The following is a 19,235-nucleotide window of genomic DNA, read 5'->3' on the forward strand; positions in this document are numbered from 1 at the left end:
TTTTGCATCCTTCCTGATATTTAGTTTTTTATGTTTGTACCAGTCTTCCCATGATTTGTTCAACTACTTATAAACATAGCCTAGCTCTTTTACATTTTTCTTTGTATTTTTTTTTTAGTGCATGTGCAGACTTATTTGCTAGGAAGGGTTCAGTTTTTTTTTTTTTTTTTTTCAGGAATTGCTTCTTTAACTTCTTGTGTCCATCGTGGTATTTTTATATTTTTCTGTCCTCACAACATACTTCTTCCCCCCCCCCCCCTAGATTAATCAATCAATATTTTCTTCAGAATTCAGAATTTGACACTGAGACTTCAAGGTTTGGTTCTTGTTTTGAAACTCTCATTTTTTTTCTTGTATAACATTTGTGCAGTCCAAGCCTATAAAAGCTACTGAACTTTAATTGTTTTTTAAAACTTTCTTACATATCTTTATTTTCGGTGTGATATTCATTTGTATCATACTCAAATCTTAAGTGATAATCGCTTCCAGTTTCAAATCCTCTGTATACTCTTATATCCTGAACCAATATGAAGTTGTGACACCTTACATCTTCATATTGGTTCATATGTACTATGTTCACAAATAAAGTGTACAATGTATATTAACTTTGCTGTTATAGAGAAAATTTCCTCTTGAAATTTTTAATACTTAAAATAATACAGGAGTCACTTATGGATCAATGCTGGATAACTGGAAGGCACCTGCCACATAGCCTGTAAGGAGCATGAGGAACCATCAAGAGTGTACGATGAGTCTTGTGACTCATCATACACCCTTTATTAAGTATCTATATAGATAGTGAACAAAGAAGAATTGGCTGGAATCAAATTATAAGATGTTTAAATGTCATGCTAGCCTGGAGCATTATTTCTCAGTTAAAAACTGATGTTTTTGTCAGGGAATCAAAGTGAACAGTGAAAATTCAGTTACTGTGACAAATTCAATCATAGCAGAATTAAAGAATCATTAGAAAAGAAGTGGTACTAACAAAAAAAAAATTAAGAAGGTGCCAGATTGATATAAGTAGTGTTACCAAAACAAAGACATCAGAAACACATGAGTTACTGCTAAATAATAACTATGAAGTATTAAGTTCAAAAAGTTCTGATCAGAGAAAGGAAGAAGTTGCTTCAATATTCAACAAAAAATACAGATAAACTTTTGTGAATGACAGGTAGCTTCAAGTAGAGTGATGTTGGCATATTTCAAAATTGAAAATTGCTCACTGAGACGTGTGTGTATCTGTGGCTCTACAGAAGATCTAGGAAGAAGTAGTTTGGAGAAATTTTCCTAGCTTCAAACTTCAACACGGTTGAAGTTTGAAGCTGGGAATTTCTGTTATAGTTCTGTTTTAATTTCATGCTTTTCCTTTGATCGCTTAACCTTTTTAGTTCATTCGAGATCCAATCCTTTTTACTTTCTGTTTCTGTGTAACCTATTGTATTTTCTGCCGATTTTAATATTATTTCCTTTAATTTGCAGTTCTTGTTTTATTTTCTAGTTCTGGTTGATATTTTCTTAGAATATTGTTGTCTTGTAGTTTTTTTACATTCATTCTCCTTTTGACTCTAAAAGTGCTTTCAGATTTTAACTTTATTCGTAGGTTTGCTAACACTAGCTTATGGTCTGATCCACAGTCTGCAGCGAAGGATCTGCAACTTAGAATACTTGATTTCCATCTTTTGTTTACAATAATATAGTCTATCATATTCTTGGTTTGTCTTTCTGGTGATATCCATGTCCATTTTCTTTGGGGTTTTGGTTGTTTAAAGAGAATGTTGGTTATTGTTAGTCTATTATTTGAGCAGAAGTTTAGCAGTCTTTCGCCACATTCATTACTTTCTCCATACCCAAACTGTCCGATTACTCTTGGCCAGGTTTCCCAGTCTTTGCCTACTTTTGCATTTAGGTCCTCCATTACAATTAGAAGATCTTGACTTGATGTCTGTTGTACTGCTTTTTGTAAATCTGTATAGAACTCCTCAATGTCTTCCTCTGATGATGTTGAAGTTGGTGAGTATACTTGAATAATAGTCAGTGATCCAATTCATGTTTTAAATCTTGCTTTAATTATACTAGGTGAGATAAGATTGTAAGACAATAGAGAGTTTTGAGCCTTTGATTTTAGTATAAGTGCTACTCCTTGGTGTTTGTTGTCCTTTCTGCCTAAAGTTAAGATTTTGTACTCTCCATGATGAAATTCTCCTTTTCCAGTCCATCTGGTTTTGCAGAGTCCAATCACTTCCCATCGATAGTTGTCTAATTCATGCAGTAGCATTTCCAGTGCTCCTTTCTGGTGAAGAGTTCTTACATTCCATTTTCCTATGCTTGTTATGTTTTTCCTATCTACTAGGTGATGTTTTGTTCCAATACATTTTTTGCCTTCACTATCTTGGTTCCCTAATAGGGGGCACGACCCTTGTTTGACCAGGTGACGGTCGAGCTGGCATATATCTTTAGGTTGGTTAGAGTTCATTCGGTTTCAATGGTTAGGTTTCGTCAAGTGTCAAACACCACTCTTTGACCTGAATTTAGCCACTCCTAACATGGAGTATAGACACTGTTTGCAGCCGATTCACCGAATACAGTCGCTGCTTGAGATCGCCATATCTGGCTGCCCTCACTTAGTTTAGCCTGTGGGTCGACACAGTTTACCGGGGTGTGGCTGCTACCAGTTTACAGTAGCTTCTTGGAGCCATAAGTGAGAGTTGGGTGTCCAGTGAGAACCAATCCATCTGAAACTCAATTACGTGCAACTGTCCAAGTGGAGAGTTACTATTTCTCCTCGACATCCCATACACCCCCTGGTTTTCATTAATAATTGATTTATTAAATTATCTTTTTACATGGTTTTTTTGTCAGTATTTATTTCACATGGGAATATAAACTCCACAGAAGAGTATTTATCATCTGTAAAGCTCTGGATGGGATTAGTAATGATTGTGAGTAGGTCATTTATGTATAGGAGAAAGAGAATAGGTGATAGGAATAGAGCCCTGAGCTATTCCTGCATTGGTGGTGAAGCTTGAAGAGAGGGGGGGGGGGGAGTCCACCATGACATGCAGTGAACAATCAGAGAGAAAGCTGGCTATATAATTACAGAAGGTGAACAAGTAGACCAAAGAATGAGGTAACTTGTTTAGCAAGCTCCTGATGACAGCACAAGTTTCTTTGAACCTTTCCATGGCATGTGTCTAGTAGTGAATAATGTAAACTAAAAGATCTTCGGTGGATCTCAATTGATGGAATCCATAATTGTGGTGCTGATTAATTTGCAAGCATCTACATAGTGATGTTTGCTATTGATGAATTTTTCCATTATTCTGGTGAGAATTGAGGTGATGGCACTTGGTCAGCAGTTCGATAGTTGATTTCTATCTCCCTTTTGTGGAATAAGGTGGATGTGCATACTGTATGATTGAAATCAAAATTTAGGTCAAACACTTAAAAATTCCAAGTCAGAAATTTAGAAGATTGTACCATGTGGATAAAGAATCTTTCAAACATAAAATGGAATAGTTCTTTACTTGTTAAGAGAACAGTTTACCAATTTATGCCAACTACACATCATTACGTCTCTGTCCAGTTAGAAAGCTGACATTCACAGCAGACATTGATTTCTTGTGTCCCCTTCCTCTTTGTTATTGGAGGTAACCAATTATAAAGTTGTCTGACTGGTGAAGCTTTTAGAATATTTTTGATTTTAATTGTACAGATTGCTCATATTTAGTTTATTGTGAATATTTCAGGTAAATAACATTAAGCTAACGTTAAAATTCAAAATTTAAATGTTATTTCTGAATTTTCATTTTTATAATTTTCTACTCTTCTGGTTCTTTCCTATGTCTACTATTATTATGTGTATTTATTCTTTTTTCCTTTTGTCATTTTGTGTGCCTTATGTATTGTTCTTGCCAGTTCTTTGTGTTCTGTCTTTAGTGTACGATTTCCTGTCATTTCACTTGTTCTCTTTCCTACAATTTATTTTATTTTGTATATTCTATAATTTTATTTGTTCTGTTGCTGATAGGTTTTTTGTTTAATGGGAATGGAGTGGGGGGGTCAGTATTTTTTCCCTAAATTCACTATAGGAATCTAACAAACCATGCCTTTAGCCCCTAGGGATTTGGGGTTCGCTATAACATGTGTGAGATTGTTACTTAAGTTTTGTGAATCGGATAAAGTCATAAGGTTCCTAGATAAAGCTTTTGAAAGCACTACAATTATATGATTTAAATAGGACATTATATAGAGCGATGTGTGGATTAAAATTAAGTTGTATGTTAGCAGTTAGAACTGAAAAAGATATATAGGAAGATGGTTTAATGCAATATCAGTGTAAAATGTGTACACAGTATACAACTCTTTTTCTTCATCTATATAGATCACATTATGAAGGAAATAGCATTAAACTTCTGTCAACAAAACAAACACTTGATTAACTTGATTTTGATCTTCTGAGGATTCTCTAAAACAAGAATTGGAAATGATCAAAAATACAGCCACTCTAAATGGATACAATCTCAAAAAATCATCAGTAACTTCTCTACACATCAATCTAGACAAGAACAAGTCCATAGGATTCCCATACTTTATATCAAAGGCATCTCCTAACGGCTCTCAAAAATTATGAAGAAATACAATCTTACTGCCACCTACAAACTCATCAACTAGATCCACAACCTGTTACCTTCGCCCAAAAACAAAGTTTCATCTATGCTGCTACCTGGTGTATACGAGGTTCCATGCTCCTGTAAACTCTCTTATTATGGACAGACAGGCAGATCAGTTTTTAAACGCATTTCGGAACATCAAGACCATATCTGCCTCATCAAACCGCATAAATCATGCCTCGCTCAACACGGAGTTGAAAACCCAAACCACAAGATCCACTGGGGAAAAGACAAAACTCCTACATAGATCTTCATATAAATATGAACGCTTATATAAAGAAAGTGCTGAAGCCCCACTTTACAGACCAAATCTAAACCGCAACGATGTTCTTGCCATCCCTAAAGTATGGGAAATTGCCATACAAAATTGTGTAAAAATAACTTAACTGTAATTTAATTTTAATTTAATTCGAGTTCAGGCTGCAACGCGCCACTGCAACAATTTGGATTCCATTGTACGTACACACCCTATCCTTTGTGTCATTCCTAGTATTGTTCTACTGTACTGATGATGTCCTAAGATACCTAGGACGAAATATTTACGTAATAAAAAAACCTACTACTGTGGTTCACATGTGTTAATTTTAGTCTAAAACAAACACTGAAACACATAGACACAAGAAGTTTAATAACAATTTATTAAATCATATATTTCAATCTGAATTTAACAGATCATCTTCCATGGGCAGATGCTTCAAAAAAAGGTAAAATAACAATGGTTTTCCAAAGCTGTCCATGGTATAATTATAGTGCTTGAATATCTTTTCCCCTGATACCTTGCTGTCTTAGTGTTGTTTGGTTTAACAAGGCCCAACTTTTTATCAGTGAACCAGGGTGAACAGTGAAAGGCCACCTACTAGAACAAATTTACTAACTTCAGCACAATTGATGACAGGCATAGCACCATCAGCATAAGAAATATCACCACTATAAAAGAAGTGAAGTCAAACTGGGGAACTAGAGAAGTGCCATGTTGGCATAATAAGTGTTACTAAGGCAAGACTAAAACAGGCAAGGTTCTGATAATTGTTAAATTTAAAATATTATATTTGAGGTGTACTGATTTGATAGGCAGCTTCAAATAGAGTGCATTTCATAATATGGAATTGAACAATGAAACTTATTTGTGCCTGTGGTCTCACAGAAGGTTTTACTAAAAAAGAAGTGGAAGAATTTTTCAAATCATGAGAGGGGGACAACTGACGAAGAAAAAGAAAAGAATTGTTCCTTATTATTGATTTAAACAGCAGAAGCAGAAATGATATCAAGCATGTTAAATTGTTTTAGGAAAATTTAGAGACAAGAATAAAGTTAATAATAATGGTAAATACCTGCTGTATTTCCCTTTAGGATATTGACTGGTCATCACTAATGCCATGATCAAACAAAGATGCAAAAATATGCTTTCTTTCTTGATAAATCAATGCCTCCCCTCCAAATACATGTGGGAAATCTCAAGATCTATAACACAACAGTGCCTTGTTTTGAGAAAGTAATTAGAGAATGTGTTTCTTGAAGAGTTGGGGGGGTTATATTTATTGGGGACTAGCATCTATAAGAAAGTAACTCAGAGAGTGAAGTTATCTACTAAGTAAATAAGTCTTTCTAGATACAATCAAGAATTCTGAGAGAGATTTTTGGTGCACTGCTCCAAATGTGAAATTAGTATTCTAAGGTTGAGTAGATTTGGGATTTATAAAGTTTTAGGAGTTGAGCAGAAGTAGTTTAGAATGATAAAGAATACCAAGCTTTTTTTTTTCTTTTTCTTTTTCTTTTTTTTTTTTTTGTCGAGTTTTTTTTTTTGTTTAAGCTATGGATGTGATGTATTTATTACAGGATAGGCTAGATGAGAAAGTCAACCACCAATGTTATCGAAAGTGAGGTATGGTCTTTCTTCTGGGTAATAAGACAGGATTATGTTTTGGTAACATTAAAATACACTAAATTATCTTCATCCCACTTGAGAATGGCAAGGAAGATCATGATGCTTGAGTCATCTGAACACTATAGGATTTTGTAAATGAAGAAGAAGAGTGAAATATATGAATAGCATTAGACATTAGTCAGAAAAGATTATTAATGTGCTAGGTGAAAGCACAGAGTCTTGGGGTACCCTGGCATTTATAGAAATATCAGACAAGAGATAATGATCCACTGTTATATGCAGTGAACAACCAGAGAGACTAACAGCTTTGTAAGACGGCTGCATTGCCAAACTCAATCAGATGCCTTGGAAATATCAAAAGAAACCACTGAGTTTTTCCATGTCATGTATCCAAAGATGGGTAAGGTTAGCATCAGGTCTGCTGTAGAAGGAGAATGGTGAAATCCATATTGGTGATCATAATTCTAGGTACTGATGAAGTTGATGGTTGTTGATTATCTTCCCCATCACTTTCAGGGGTAATTCAGGTGAGGACAGTGGGATGATATTTGATGGTTGACTTTTATTTTCCTTTTTGGGAACAGGCTGGATAAAAGGCAGTACAGTAGGGGGTTTAAGTTCTGGTGCACAAGCTCTAGGAGATTATCTTAGCCAGGGGGATTCAGTATTTTTCTGATGTCCTTCTGGAAAACATCAGAGGTGTGTGTGGGGGGGGTTACTGTGGTTGGTTTGTAGAATAGGAGGACCTTTGCCTTTGTTATTTTAACAAGAGTTGGAGATGAAGACTGATGCCAAGAAGTCTGTCTTAGCTTTAGGAGAACAATCATTGTTCCATCAGCAAACACAAGGTGAAAACATAGCAGGATTGAAGTTTTTCTTTCTCATCAGCCTTGACAATGAACATGAATGTTTGACTACTATTTGAGCTGGAGGCAGCTTCGTGCTTAAACTAAAAACAGCTACTCTAAAAATCATCAACAAATCTTAAGTTGGCACTTTCAGTCTACTTTAGATTTGTTGATTTTTTTTTTACACTTGTGGACCTTAGTGTAACTTAAGCTAGTGAATGTGTACTGCATTTTTTAGTTTGGATTACTTTGTCACATTTGTTGGAAAATCAAGGGTTAAGGGTCTTGAGTGGAGTGGCGAACAAAGTCACTCATCTGAGCAAGAATAATTTCAGCTATTAAATTGGGTCAAGTGCTTGTATCGGGAGAACAAGGCTGAAAATGATTAGAAGAAGGACAATTTGTAGAAAAAGGATCATGGGCAAGGTTAATGTCAGAGTTGCCTAAAGGGGAACTAACATCAGCTGTGTATTTGCAGTCAGAACTAGTTAAAGAACAGATTAAGGATATTGAGAGAAAATGATGAGCATTATTTGGTATTCTGGTAGGTAGGTGAATGATTTGCGTTAGATCATTACTGATAGCACACAGTTCAGCTTCTCATCCAGCTTGCTCTGTAAGTTAAAGAAGGGGGAGCCAGTTTGAATTAGGGATGCAGAAATCTCTGGGGAAGATTATCTCATTGTTTGGATAAATTAGACTGTATGTGATTAACTTTTAGAAATAAATAAAAAGGTTAGTAAATCTGTCAGAATTAGGAAAGGTAAAGGCAGCAAATGAAGACAACAAAATGAGGTAGTGAAATCTTTAGCCAAAGCTGCTCATCAAGTGTTAGTTCTTGTTCTGTGTCTGATAACTTGGTATTCAGAATATAGAATATAATCTGATATTCTTCCTTCTTAATAGAAGGTATCATTCATGATGTAATGAGGAAACTTTGGCTGAAGATTTCACTACCTCATTTTGTTGTCTTCATTTGCTGCCTTTATTTTTCCTAATTCTGACAGATTTACTAATCTGCCATCCAGCCTTTGCATACCACTTTTCTGCTGTACCCTTGAATGAAGAATGTCGTGACTTTCCTTTCTGATTCAATAATCATGGTGTGAAAAGCATCTTCAGCACCTACACTGCATCTAAGAAAAAAGACAGGGACAGAAACCAGAGAGATACTATAGAGATGAAACATGGCAATAGCCACATTGTGCCTCCAATAAGTAGTGGAATAAAGTCATCTACTATCTAGAGGTCTGGTTGGCATATCCTTCAGCTAGGGAAATTTGAAGGAAATGCCAAAGCTTTGTCACAGCCTTGTTTGTGGAAAAAAGCCATGCCATCAGAAAGTGGCAGGATTGACCTAAGTGGGAGAGGCTATATATTGCACCTCACCCATTATTGACCCAGATGTAGAGAAGATACAAGAAATAAGAAAAGTCTTATTGATTGTTTATTGTTAATAGTGATATCTTCATGCTGAATCAGAATGCAAGAGAGCACAGGAGACTTGAAATAGGAAATGATAACAATTCAGTTTTGAAAGGATAAAAGTGAATATCAAATTGAAAAATCTGAACTTCAAGAAGGGTCAAAGCTGTATAACTGAGAGGAGACCTCCACATAGCCTTTAAAGGAATGCAGAGAACGACCAGGGCTTCTGACCTAATGTCCAATCCTCACCTTCTCGTTGTGCACCCTGTTGGGTATCTACTTGGATACTGAACGAACGAGGATGGGCTAGCAATTTGTGATTTAGCCGACCAAATTGTATTCTTGGTTAAACCAAAATGAAAAATGATGGTACGACATGACAAAATTTCATGCCGGCTGGGGCACCGCCCGGTTAAACAAGGCCCCCGTTGTTTTCGCCAGGAAACCAGGGCGAACAGCGAAAAATCAGCTACTGGAACAAATCTGAAAACAAACCCCAACTCAACATCACCAGAGTTAAAGATCAGTACTATCAACATAAGAAGCCTGAATGGCAAAGAAATGGAGCTAGCTGAGGAATTAGATAAGTACCAGATCGACATAATAGGGGTGACTGAAACAAAAAAGACAAAAACTGGCGACATCTTTCTGAGCAATAAATACAAAATGTTATATTCAGGCAATGACAATCAAGTAAAAGAAGGAGTAGCCAAAGTATTCAACACAAAATACGAGGCTAATCTTCTTGAATGGCAGTCAGTCTCAAGTAGAGTAATGTGGGCAAATATGAGAATGGGGAAGAGGGCAATAAGACTTATTTGTGCCTATGGACCCACAGAAGATTCTATTAAGGTAGAAGTGGAGGAATTTTTTGAGGCTTTAGAGAAAGCAACTGACACAATGAAAAAGGAAAAGTTGGTCCTTGTTGGGGATCTAAATAGCAGAGTAGGAAATGATTGTGAGACATACAAAAATATTTTGGGAAAATTTGGAGAAAAGAGCAAAGCTAATAATAATGGCAAATATCTGTTGGATTTCTGCTCAGGACATGGACTGGTTATTACTAACACCATGTTCCAACATAAAAATGTGCACAAATTCACATGGAGAGAAGAGGCAAGGAATAAGAAAAGTCTCATTGACTATGTTATTGTTGATAGTGATGTTTTCTCCCTGGTGCAGCACACCAGAGTGTACAGAGGATTTGAAATTGGAAGTGATCATTATTTAGCCTTGAGCTGGATAAAATTGAATTTCATATTGAAAAGAATGAGATGTAAGAAAGTTTTAAAGTGAATAAAAGTTGAGCAGCTCTCAGATGTGAACTGTAGACTAAAATACACAAAGATTATTGAAGAAAAAATGAAAGAGTTTGAGAACAGGAATCAAACCTTGGAGATTCGGTGGCAAACTCTGAAGAAAACATTGATTGATTCTGCCAGAGAGGCATGTGGTGAGGTTGTGTGCAAGGATAAAAAAATTAGAATTCCCTGGTGGACACGGGAAGTTAAAGAGGCAGTGAAGGAAAAGAAGAAAGCATATCAAAAATTCCTCTCAAATAAGTCAGCTTTTACTCTTACAGAATACAGAGACAAATGTAAGAAAGCTAAACAGTGTGTAAAACTAGCTAAACAAAAGTCATGGGAGGACTTTGGCAAGAATATAGAAAATAAATATCAAGAAGGTGGCAAAATATTCTGGAGGTTGTTGAAGAAGCTTAGGAATGGAGGAAAGAGTGCTGTAAAAGGCGTTAGAAATGATAAAGGTGACATGAAAACGGAAGAAAAAGATATCCTTGAAGTATGGAGTAATTACTTTGAAAAACTGCTAAATGAAACAAGCAGTGATGACAGCGCAGTGGTAAAAAACACTGACCAGGCATGCAGTCAGGAATCCATATCCATACTCGAAGTAGAAAAAGCCATCAAAGGCTTAAAATGTGGAAAGGCAGCAGGAGTAGATGATGTTTGACCAGAAATGCTGAAGTATGGTGGTATAAGTCTTACAGTGGCTGCACTGCATAGTTCAGAAAGCCTGGACAGAGGGACGAATTCCCGATGATTGTAGTAGAGCTCTCATAGTACCCATATATAAAAAGGGAAATAAAACTGAATGTGAGAATTACAGAGGTATTTCCTTACTGAGTGTTCCTGGCAAGATCTATGCAAGTATACTTGAGAATTGGTTGAATAGAATTGTGGAAGAAAAGCTTGGTGAAGAACAAGCTGGATTCAGGCCAAATAGAGGCTCTCAGGATCAGATCTTCACTTTACGACAAATAGTCGAGAAAGCATGGGAATATAACAGAGATCTGTATTTAAGTTTTGTCGATTTGGAAAAGGCATATGACAAGGTGCCAAGAGAGAAGCTATTCAATACGCTACAGTTATATGGTGTCAATGGGGCATTATATCAGGCAATACTTAGTCTTGATTTGAATTGTAAGTCAGCAGTTAGAATTGAAGGAAGTACAGGAAGATGGTTTAATGTTAAATCTGGTGTGAGACAAGAATGTACATTATCCCTTCCGTTATTCATTATCTATATGGATCACATTATGAAGGAAAGTGGTATTAAACATGATATCAAAATTGGAGATGTTAATGTCAGCTCTTTGCTTTATGCAGATGATGTTATACTTCTAAATAAATCTGCTACAAGTCTGCAGGATTCTCTGACTAAATTGAGTAGCTGTTGTAATAGATATGGTATGAAAGTCAGCAATAAAAAGACAAAGACAATGAAAATAGGCAGAATCATTGAAAAAGTCAACTGTATTGTGAATGGAGAACCTGTGGAACATTTCAGCTACTTAGGCACGATTTTTACAGAAGATGGTAAATTAAATATAGAAATAGACAACAGAATCAGCAAAGCTGGTATTGTCGGAAGTCAATTGAATAAATTCATATGGAATAAGAGAGAAATTAGTCAGAACACTAAATTAGCTGTATACAAGACAGTGTTCAAACCAGTTTTAACTTATGGATCTGAGAGCTGGGTCAGAAGTAAAACACTTGACCAAAGACTAGAGACCGCAGATATGAGAGTCCTGAGAAAGATTATAGGCGTGAACAGATGGCATCAATGGCAGTATCATATTAAAAATGAGGATATTAGGAAAAAGCTTGACATTGTCAACATCCAGGAATGCATTAGCAGAGCTAATCTCAGGTGGTATGGTCACTTAAACAGAATGGGCGAAGAAAGATTAGCAAAACAAGTGTTCTCTGCCAGGTTAGCAGCAAAATGACCCAGAGGAAGACCAAGATATAGGTGGATTGATACGGTACAAAGTGCCTTAGACGATAGAAATATAAGATCTGATAATGTTGGAGTCTTGACAAGTAATAGACTGATTTGGAGGAAATTTGTAGATAGGAAGTTAGTAATGATGTAATTTTTTTCATGTAGTACTATCATATCCTGTACACCCCTTGAGGGTAAATGGCAGGAAATTGATGATGATGATGAACTTCAAGGTGGATTCAAGAAGTTAAAGAAGCATATGAAAATTTCCTGTCAAGTAAGTCAGCAGATATCCAAGAGAAGAGAAGTGAGAGAGAGAGGGGGGAGCTCTAGTATTGTGTGGAAAAGTAGCCACACAAAAATTGTGGGAAAACTTTTCAGAAGATAATATCACAAATCAGGAAGATGATCAAGAAGCTATTGGGGGGGGGGGGGGCAGAAATGGAAGAAACAGTGAAAGGAATCACAGATGATAAATTACCTTGAAAGATTGTTAAATGAAATAGAAATCAAGGGAAACACATTCCAGAATGCATATCAGCATTAAAGTAGAAAAGCCATAAAATAACTGAAATGGTGGAAAAGCAGCTGTACTACATAATTCAGAAGGCATGGTCTTGAAGGTCAAATTCTAGATTATGATAAGAATCAAGGTCTCATATTTATGCAAGCATATAGAAATATAAATAACTTGGCTTTTGGAGAGAGATTGGACTGGAAAACTACTGTTCATCATGGTATCCTGAACTTGTCTTAGATGGACGAAGAGAACGAAGCTGAGAAAAATTATGGAAGGGAAGCTTGGAGAAGAATAAAGCTGGGATCAGATCAAGGGATCACATTTTCACTTTAAGACAGATAATTCAGAAATCATGGGAATATGCATAGGATCTGCATGTATGTTTTGTAGGTGTGATAAAAAACACGAGGGCCAGTAGAACAGTTTTTCAAAGTGCTTCAATTATCTATTAACGGGACATTATATCTAGCTATACATAGTCTATACTTAAGTTAGCATTTAGAATTTAAGGAGGTACCGAAGGATGCATCAAGGTGCAAGACAAGTGTACACATTATCTCCACTCTTATTCATCTATATCAGAACATTACATTAGGAAGGATAATAGCATCAAATCTGATATCAAAATGGAGATGTTATATTTCAAAATAAATCCACTGTAAATCTTGCACTGGACTTCAAGATTCTTTGACTAGATTGAATTACTTCTGTAACAAATTTGGTATATAAAAATTAGCAATAAAAAAGACAGTAGGCAAGAGCATTAAAAATATCAGCTGCATTCTGAATGGAGAACTTAAGGTATTTGATGCCAAGGCGACTCTGGAAAAGACCAGAAGAAGAAAAATATAAGATCTAACAATATTGGTACTATAATATTTTTTTAGTATCATGTACACCACTTGTGTATACATATTGGAAATCTGTTGATGATTAGAATGGGTTAAATTAAACTAATAAAGGGATTAATATTGTACAGTACATATAGATTTCAGCTAGTTTATCATCCTGATTTGCTGACTGCATAGTATCTTCATTTTGCAGAAAGTGAGTCTGAATCCACTGTCTCTTTTTCTGAATGGATGTCTTCATATGGAGGTAATTTTCATGCTAATGTCTATTGAACATACCTGAAATAGCTTGAAAAGGCTCTAATGTGGTCTCTAGAGCAAGGTGCCTGGATTATTTAACTTTTTTTTTCCCCACTGATTAGTAATGTAATGTACAGTTATAGCCTATTGCAGGTTGGATTGTTATTTAAAAATACATAAATAAAAACATTGTACCATGTTATTGTAAGATTCAGTAAGGTGAAGCCAGTAATCATCTGTTATCATTATGAGTATAAGTATTTGAGGAAAGTGTTGAGGAATTATTCATTATCAGGTTGTAGAATTGAAGGATCAAAGTTTTAAGTTTTGAAAGTCATATAAATGGTATATCACTCTGTCACTTGAAGACATATTTGACTGTTGTATATATATAGGTGGGTGAAGTCATTACATTTCATTAATTTGATAATATATATTTTAGAAATAGTTTGTCTGTGAGGCTTCTTGGGAACAGTTTTAATAAGTTTAAATATGCTGTTCTTTCAATGTTTTGGTAAGTTTTTTTGAAGTTGATTTATAGTTTTGAATTTGATTGGAATGTTAAATATACACTTTAATTTTATAAAATTTATTTATTTCTTCAAAGAAATTTAGTAATCTAGTGAGTGTGAAAAATTATGCAATTTACAGGTGGTTTTTATTTGCAGAAAATACTGAAGATAGGTTAAAAATTTATAAAGAAATTCAAGAAAAATTTCCTAGGGCACAAACACCAAGGCGAATACCACTTAATTTTGCATCAGGTAAGTAGAAGAAAAAAAAAGAGTTCCTTATCACTGTTGATTTATTTATGTATGTGTTTTGAAAACGCTCAGATATATACTATTATTGACATAAATCCTATTTCAGATGCAACTAGTAGCTTCCATAGATGTTTTAGTAATGTCCTTTGGTTGGAAAGACCTGAGTTCAGATCCCATTTGAGATGAAAAGAACCTTTATCAGGGCTTTTTGTATAAAGGTGAGTAGTCTCATATGGAGATGGAATGGTTTCCCCTCCAAGAAACTCTTGCTTTTCATTCTACAGAGCAGAACAGATAAACCAGCCAGAAGAAAGCACATAATTAATGTATATAATATATAATCCTGTACAGATATAATTAAGTGACTCATCAAAGCATTACGGTCAGGCAATTTGGTTTCAAAAAAGCCATGTTATATGACTGACAGGCTGTTGAGCTTAACACACAAGAGAAAACTGAGAATGGCACTGTTTGTAGAAATTCTTTATTCTTTAATTTACATTACACGCGCACACACACACACACACACGCGCGCGCGCACACACACAAAGGTGGGTAAAGTTCTGATCATTAATCTTAGTATTACCCATAATGTAAAACACATCTCCTAGGAGATGTATTATGTCCGGTCTGGGTAGTGACCTTCACCATAATGTATAACGTCATACATCTCCTAGGAGATGTGCTTTACATTATGGGTAATACTAAGAATAGTGATCAGAACTTTACCCACCTTTGCAACAAGTTGCCTTAGTGTTGAACTATGTGCTTTAGCGTACGCTACAATCCGCCGAAATTTTTATTGTTTACTATATTTGGCATGAAACTCTTTGATTCCGATCTTTGAGTTTCTTATTCGGCTTTGAAATAATGCGGGATTTAATATCCCCTTAATTTAAATAATGTTATATCGCAGAAGTGAAGCCCATTGGCTCTTTTATTTAAGTAAAGAAGATTACATTTTTTAATAGTGCACAACAGTATATGTTACAAACCATAATGAAAAGGGAAAAAGAAAAATGAGGATAGTAATCGTTGGTCAGGGAAAAATCCATATGGTCTAAATACAAGTATTTTGATGAAAAATACAAACGTGAAATTGATTGATTCAATCAATTTCGTGTTTGTACAGTATAAACATGCAGGGAAGTTGTTTGGTAGGATAGATAAATGCAAACTTCATGGTGAAGTTATGGAAGGGGGGGGTGAAAAGTTTAATAAACACCTAGAACAAAAATGATATTAAAAAAACTGATATAACCACAAGAACGAACTTATCTTAAAATCCTTTGACTCCCTTGTTTCATCAAATTGTAATACAGTCGGGTCTCTTTTTATGCGATAGATACATGCCACAGAAAATCGCACAAAAAAGACCTAACTTACGTTGAAAAACTAGGGATACGTTCCATAATTTTCTAAAACCCCATAAAACTGAAGCAATGAATTAAAATAAACCTAAAATTGCATAAAAAAAAATTATAAAAATTCAGAAAAATAAGAATGCCTAAATTTGTTTTAAAGCTTTATTCATTTAATTTTATTGAAAAGTAACAATTTTTTTTTACATTTTTTTCATCAGAATTATCGTCGCTATTAGACAATATTCGGCAACGTTTGCGAAAAGGTGCGAAATCTCTTGCATCACCAGAAGAGATAGTCAGCGCATGAGATCTGTATGGTAAAGGCAATGATTCTTCACAAACAGAATTACCTTCATCCTCGTTCTGTGTTGATTTTTTTCTTCTGACAACGTAATCAGTGATTAAACTTTGCGATGATTAGTTTACTAATTTTTTATACAGCTCGCGATATCCAGACATACAGTTCTTCAGCTCATGTTGGAATTTAAAGGCTTGTTCAGAATTTGTGTCATTAACAAGAAAATGATTTTCCAATTTATTGCATAGTTCAAGACCTTCTCGAATTATATTTGCAGTGAGGGGGACAGGTTTTTCTTTTGCCTCACTATCGTTTCTGGATCTTCAACGATATCTAAAGTTAATCGATATCCAATAATATTATTGTCACTTAAGGTATTATCCACAAGCAATTCGTCCGTATCATTCTGGCTAAATGTATCAAAACCTTCTCCACCAATTTTATGTGCCAAAGTAATGATTTCAGCTGATAATGTAGATGTCTGAATGGTTGCACTGTTTGCAACACATCCAGGCCAAGCTGCTTTCCAGCAGGCATTTAAAGTTTGTGGTCTTATTTCAGCGATAGCAGATGCAACATGATTTAAACAGTCATCATCATCATACGTATCAAGGATTTAGGCCTAGCATGGAGTGTTCCGGCTTTAGAAGTCATCGTTGAATCGTTTAAGAGGACGTCCTGGTTTTCTTTTTCCTGATGGCTTGTACTTTAAGGCTTGTTTTGGTAAGCTTTCTGTTTTCATTCTTTGAACGTGTTCCATCCATTTGTGTTTATATTTTTTAATTTTTTCTATTACTGGTTCTTGGTTTAATTCTTTCATAATATCTTCGTTTCTTTTGTGATCAAATAGGGTATACTTTGCAGTTTTTCTCATAAACTTCATTTCTGCTGTTGTTAATCTTTGTCTTTTTGTTTTATTGTCCAGATTTCACTTCCATACATTAAGACCGGTAGGGCTAAAGTATTGTATACTTTTAGCCTGGTTTGTTTTTGAACTAGGTTTGGTTTAAATATAGAGTTAATTACACCTGTTATTTTTAAATATTTTGCAATTTTTATGTTTATATCTTTTTCATTTTCATATGTGATCATACATCCTAGGTAGTTAAATGAATTCACCTGTTCTAAGATCTTGTTATCTATTACTATTTTAGTTCTTGCTGGATCTTGTCCTTTAAAGGCCATAATTTTTGATTTTTCTGTTGATATTATCATACCATAATCTTTGGATATCTCATTTAGATCTAAAATAGCTTTCTGTAAGTTATCTTCAGAATTTGTAATTATTATTTGGTCGTCTGCAAAGAGGAGAGTGTTAACTGTAGGTGAAAGTTTAATTCCTTGATGTAAATTTTTACTCCATTTTATTATTATTTCATTTAAGTAGATATTAAAAAGAGTTGCTGAGAGGGGACATCCCTGTCGGACCCCTTCGTTTATCTCTCGTGTATATGATAGCTCTTGATTTAATCTTATTTGTATTTGATTATTTTCATATATACTTGTGATAGCTTTTAGGATATTATTTGGTATTTGTCTTTCTTTTAATATGTTAAATAATATGTTTCTTTTAACTTTGTCAAATGCTTTTTCAAAGTCAATAAATGCAATATGTGTTTCTAAATTATATTCTCTTCTTTTCTCTATTATTAATTTTAGGCAAAAGGCTGGGTCTATACATGATTGTCCTTTTCTAAATCCATTCTGTACCTCTAGAATAAAGTTTTCGGAATATTTCATTAGTTTGTTATTTAAGATTCTGCTATATACTTTGTAACAGGAATTTAGTATACTGATACCTCTATAGTTTTTAGGGTCATCTCTATTACCTTTCTTAAAGATAGGAATCACAATTGCTTTTTTCCATTCTATTGGGGGGATACCAGTTGAGTAGATTTTATTTAAGAATAATAACAGTCTTTCTTTGAATCTTGTTCCTGCGTATTTATATAGTTCTGAACCTATCTTATCTTCTCCAGGTGATTTTCCGTTTCTTGTTTCTTTCAGGCTGATTTCTAATTCTTCTTCAGTTATTTCCTTTTCATTTTCGTTAATTGCTTGCCAGTTGTCTTTTTTAAAATATTTGTCTGTCCACAGTTCTGTGTAATAATTTAGAAATTCCTCTAATTTCAATTCAGTGTTTAATTTTATGTTTTCTTTGGTATCTGCATTTAGGTGTTTCAAAATCTTATATACATTGGGTCTTATTTTATATAAATCATGTTCTAAATTAGAAACATTTATTCCATGATTCTCTATGTCTTTTTCTGACTTCTCTTTTAGCTATGGCTCTTATTCGTTTATATTCTATTTCATCTTCTAATCTTTTACTGCTTAACCATTTGTGATAGGCTTCTTTTTTCTTTTTGATTATTTCTTTGATTGTATCATCCCAGATCTTCAGTTTTTTTCTTTTATTGAATTTTTTGGTCTTTCCTAAGCTTTCATTTGCTGCTGCATTTAGTATCATTTTTATATTAAGCCATTCTATTTCTATTTCTTCATTTTGTTTTATTTTATCTAGATATTGGTTAATTCTTTGTTCATATAGCCATTGTACATTTGTGTCATTCAACAGTCTAGTTTTATAAACAAATGTTTCAATTTTTCTTTCTGTTCTTGTTACTTGTAGCCATTTAGGTGGTAATCTTAATTTTATTTTAACAAGGAAGTGGTCACTGCTTATTTCATATCCTCTGTGAACTCTAACATCTAGTGAAAATTTTGATGTCTTTTCATTTAATATGAAGTAATCTAATATTGATTTCCATCCTCTTGCTGCCCAAGTATATTTATGTATGTTTTTATGTTTATAGAAGGAATTCATTATTTTTAGGTTATTATAAACTACAAAGTCAATCAATTTTTTACCATTTCTGTTTAGAGTGTGTTCTCCATGTATTCCTATATTATTATTAATTTTCGTGTTTCCAATTCTTGCATTTAAGTCTCCTGCTAAAATTATGTAATCATTTTTATTTATTTTATTATATATGTTTTGTAGCTGATTATAAAAATCAATATTATCCTGTTCTCTTCCTTCCTCTGGGGCATATAAACCAATTATTGTTAAATAGCCTCAATCTATTTTTATTCTAGCTTCTATTATTCTTTC

At 34.3% G+C, this 19,235-nt stretch overlaps 1 protein-coding gene across 1 annotated transcript in view; it reads left to right on the forward strand.

Moving 5' to 3' along the window:
• Naa15-16 (N-alpha-acetyltransferase 15/16) overlaps window positions 1–19,235 on the forward strand; it is a 396,961-nt gene that overhangs the window by 107,963 nt on the left and 269,763 nt on the right. The window contains exon 9 of the mRNA XM_090403132.1: window positions 14,363–14,458. Coding sequence (XP_090259258.1) covers window positions 14,363–14,458 — 96 coding nt within the window. The remainder of the gene's footprint in view (window positions 1–14,362; window positions 14,459–19,235) is intronic.

The sequence above is a fragment of the Typopeltis vanoorti genome, chromosome 13, assembly GCF_054136105.1.
Source record: "Typopeltis vanoorti isolate ZY-2024b chromosome 13, IOZ_Tvanoo_1.0, whole genome shotgun sequence".
Lineage (NCBI taxonomy): Eukaryota > Metazoa > Arthropoda > Arachnida > Uropygi > Thelyphonidae > Typopeltis > Typopeltis vanoorti.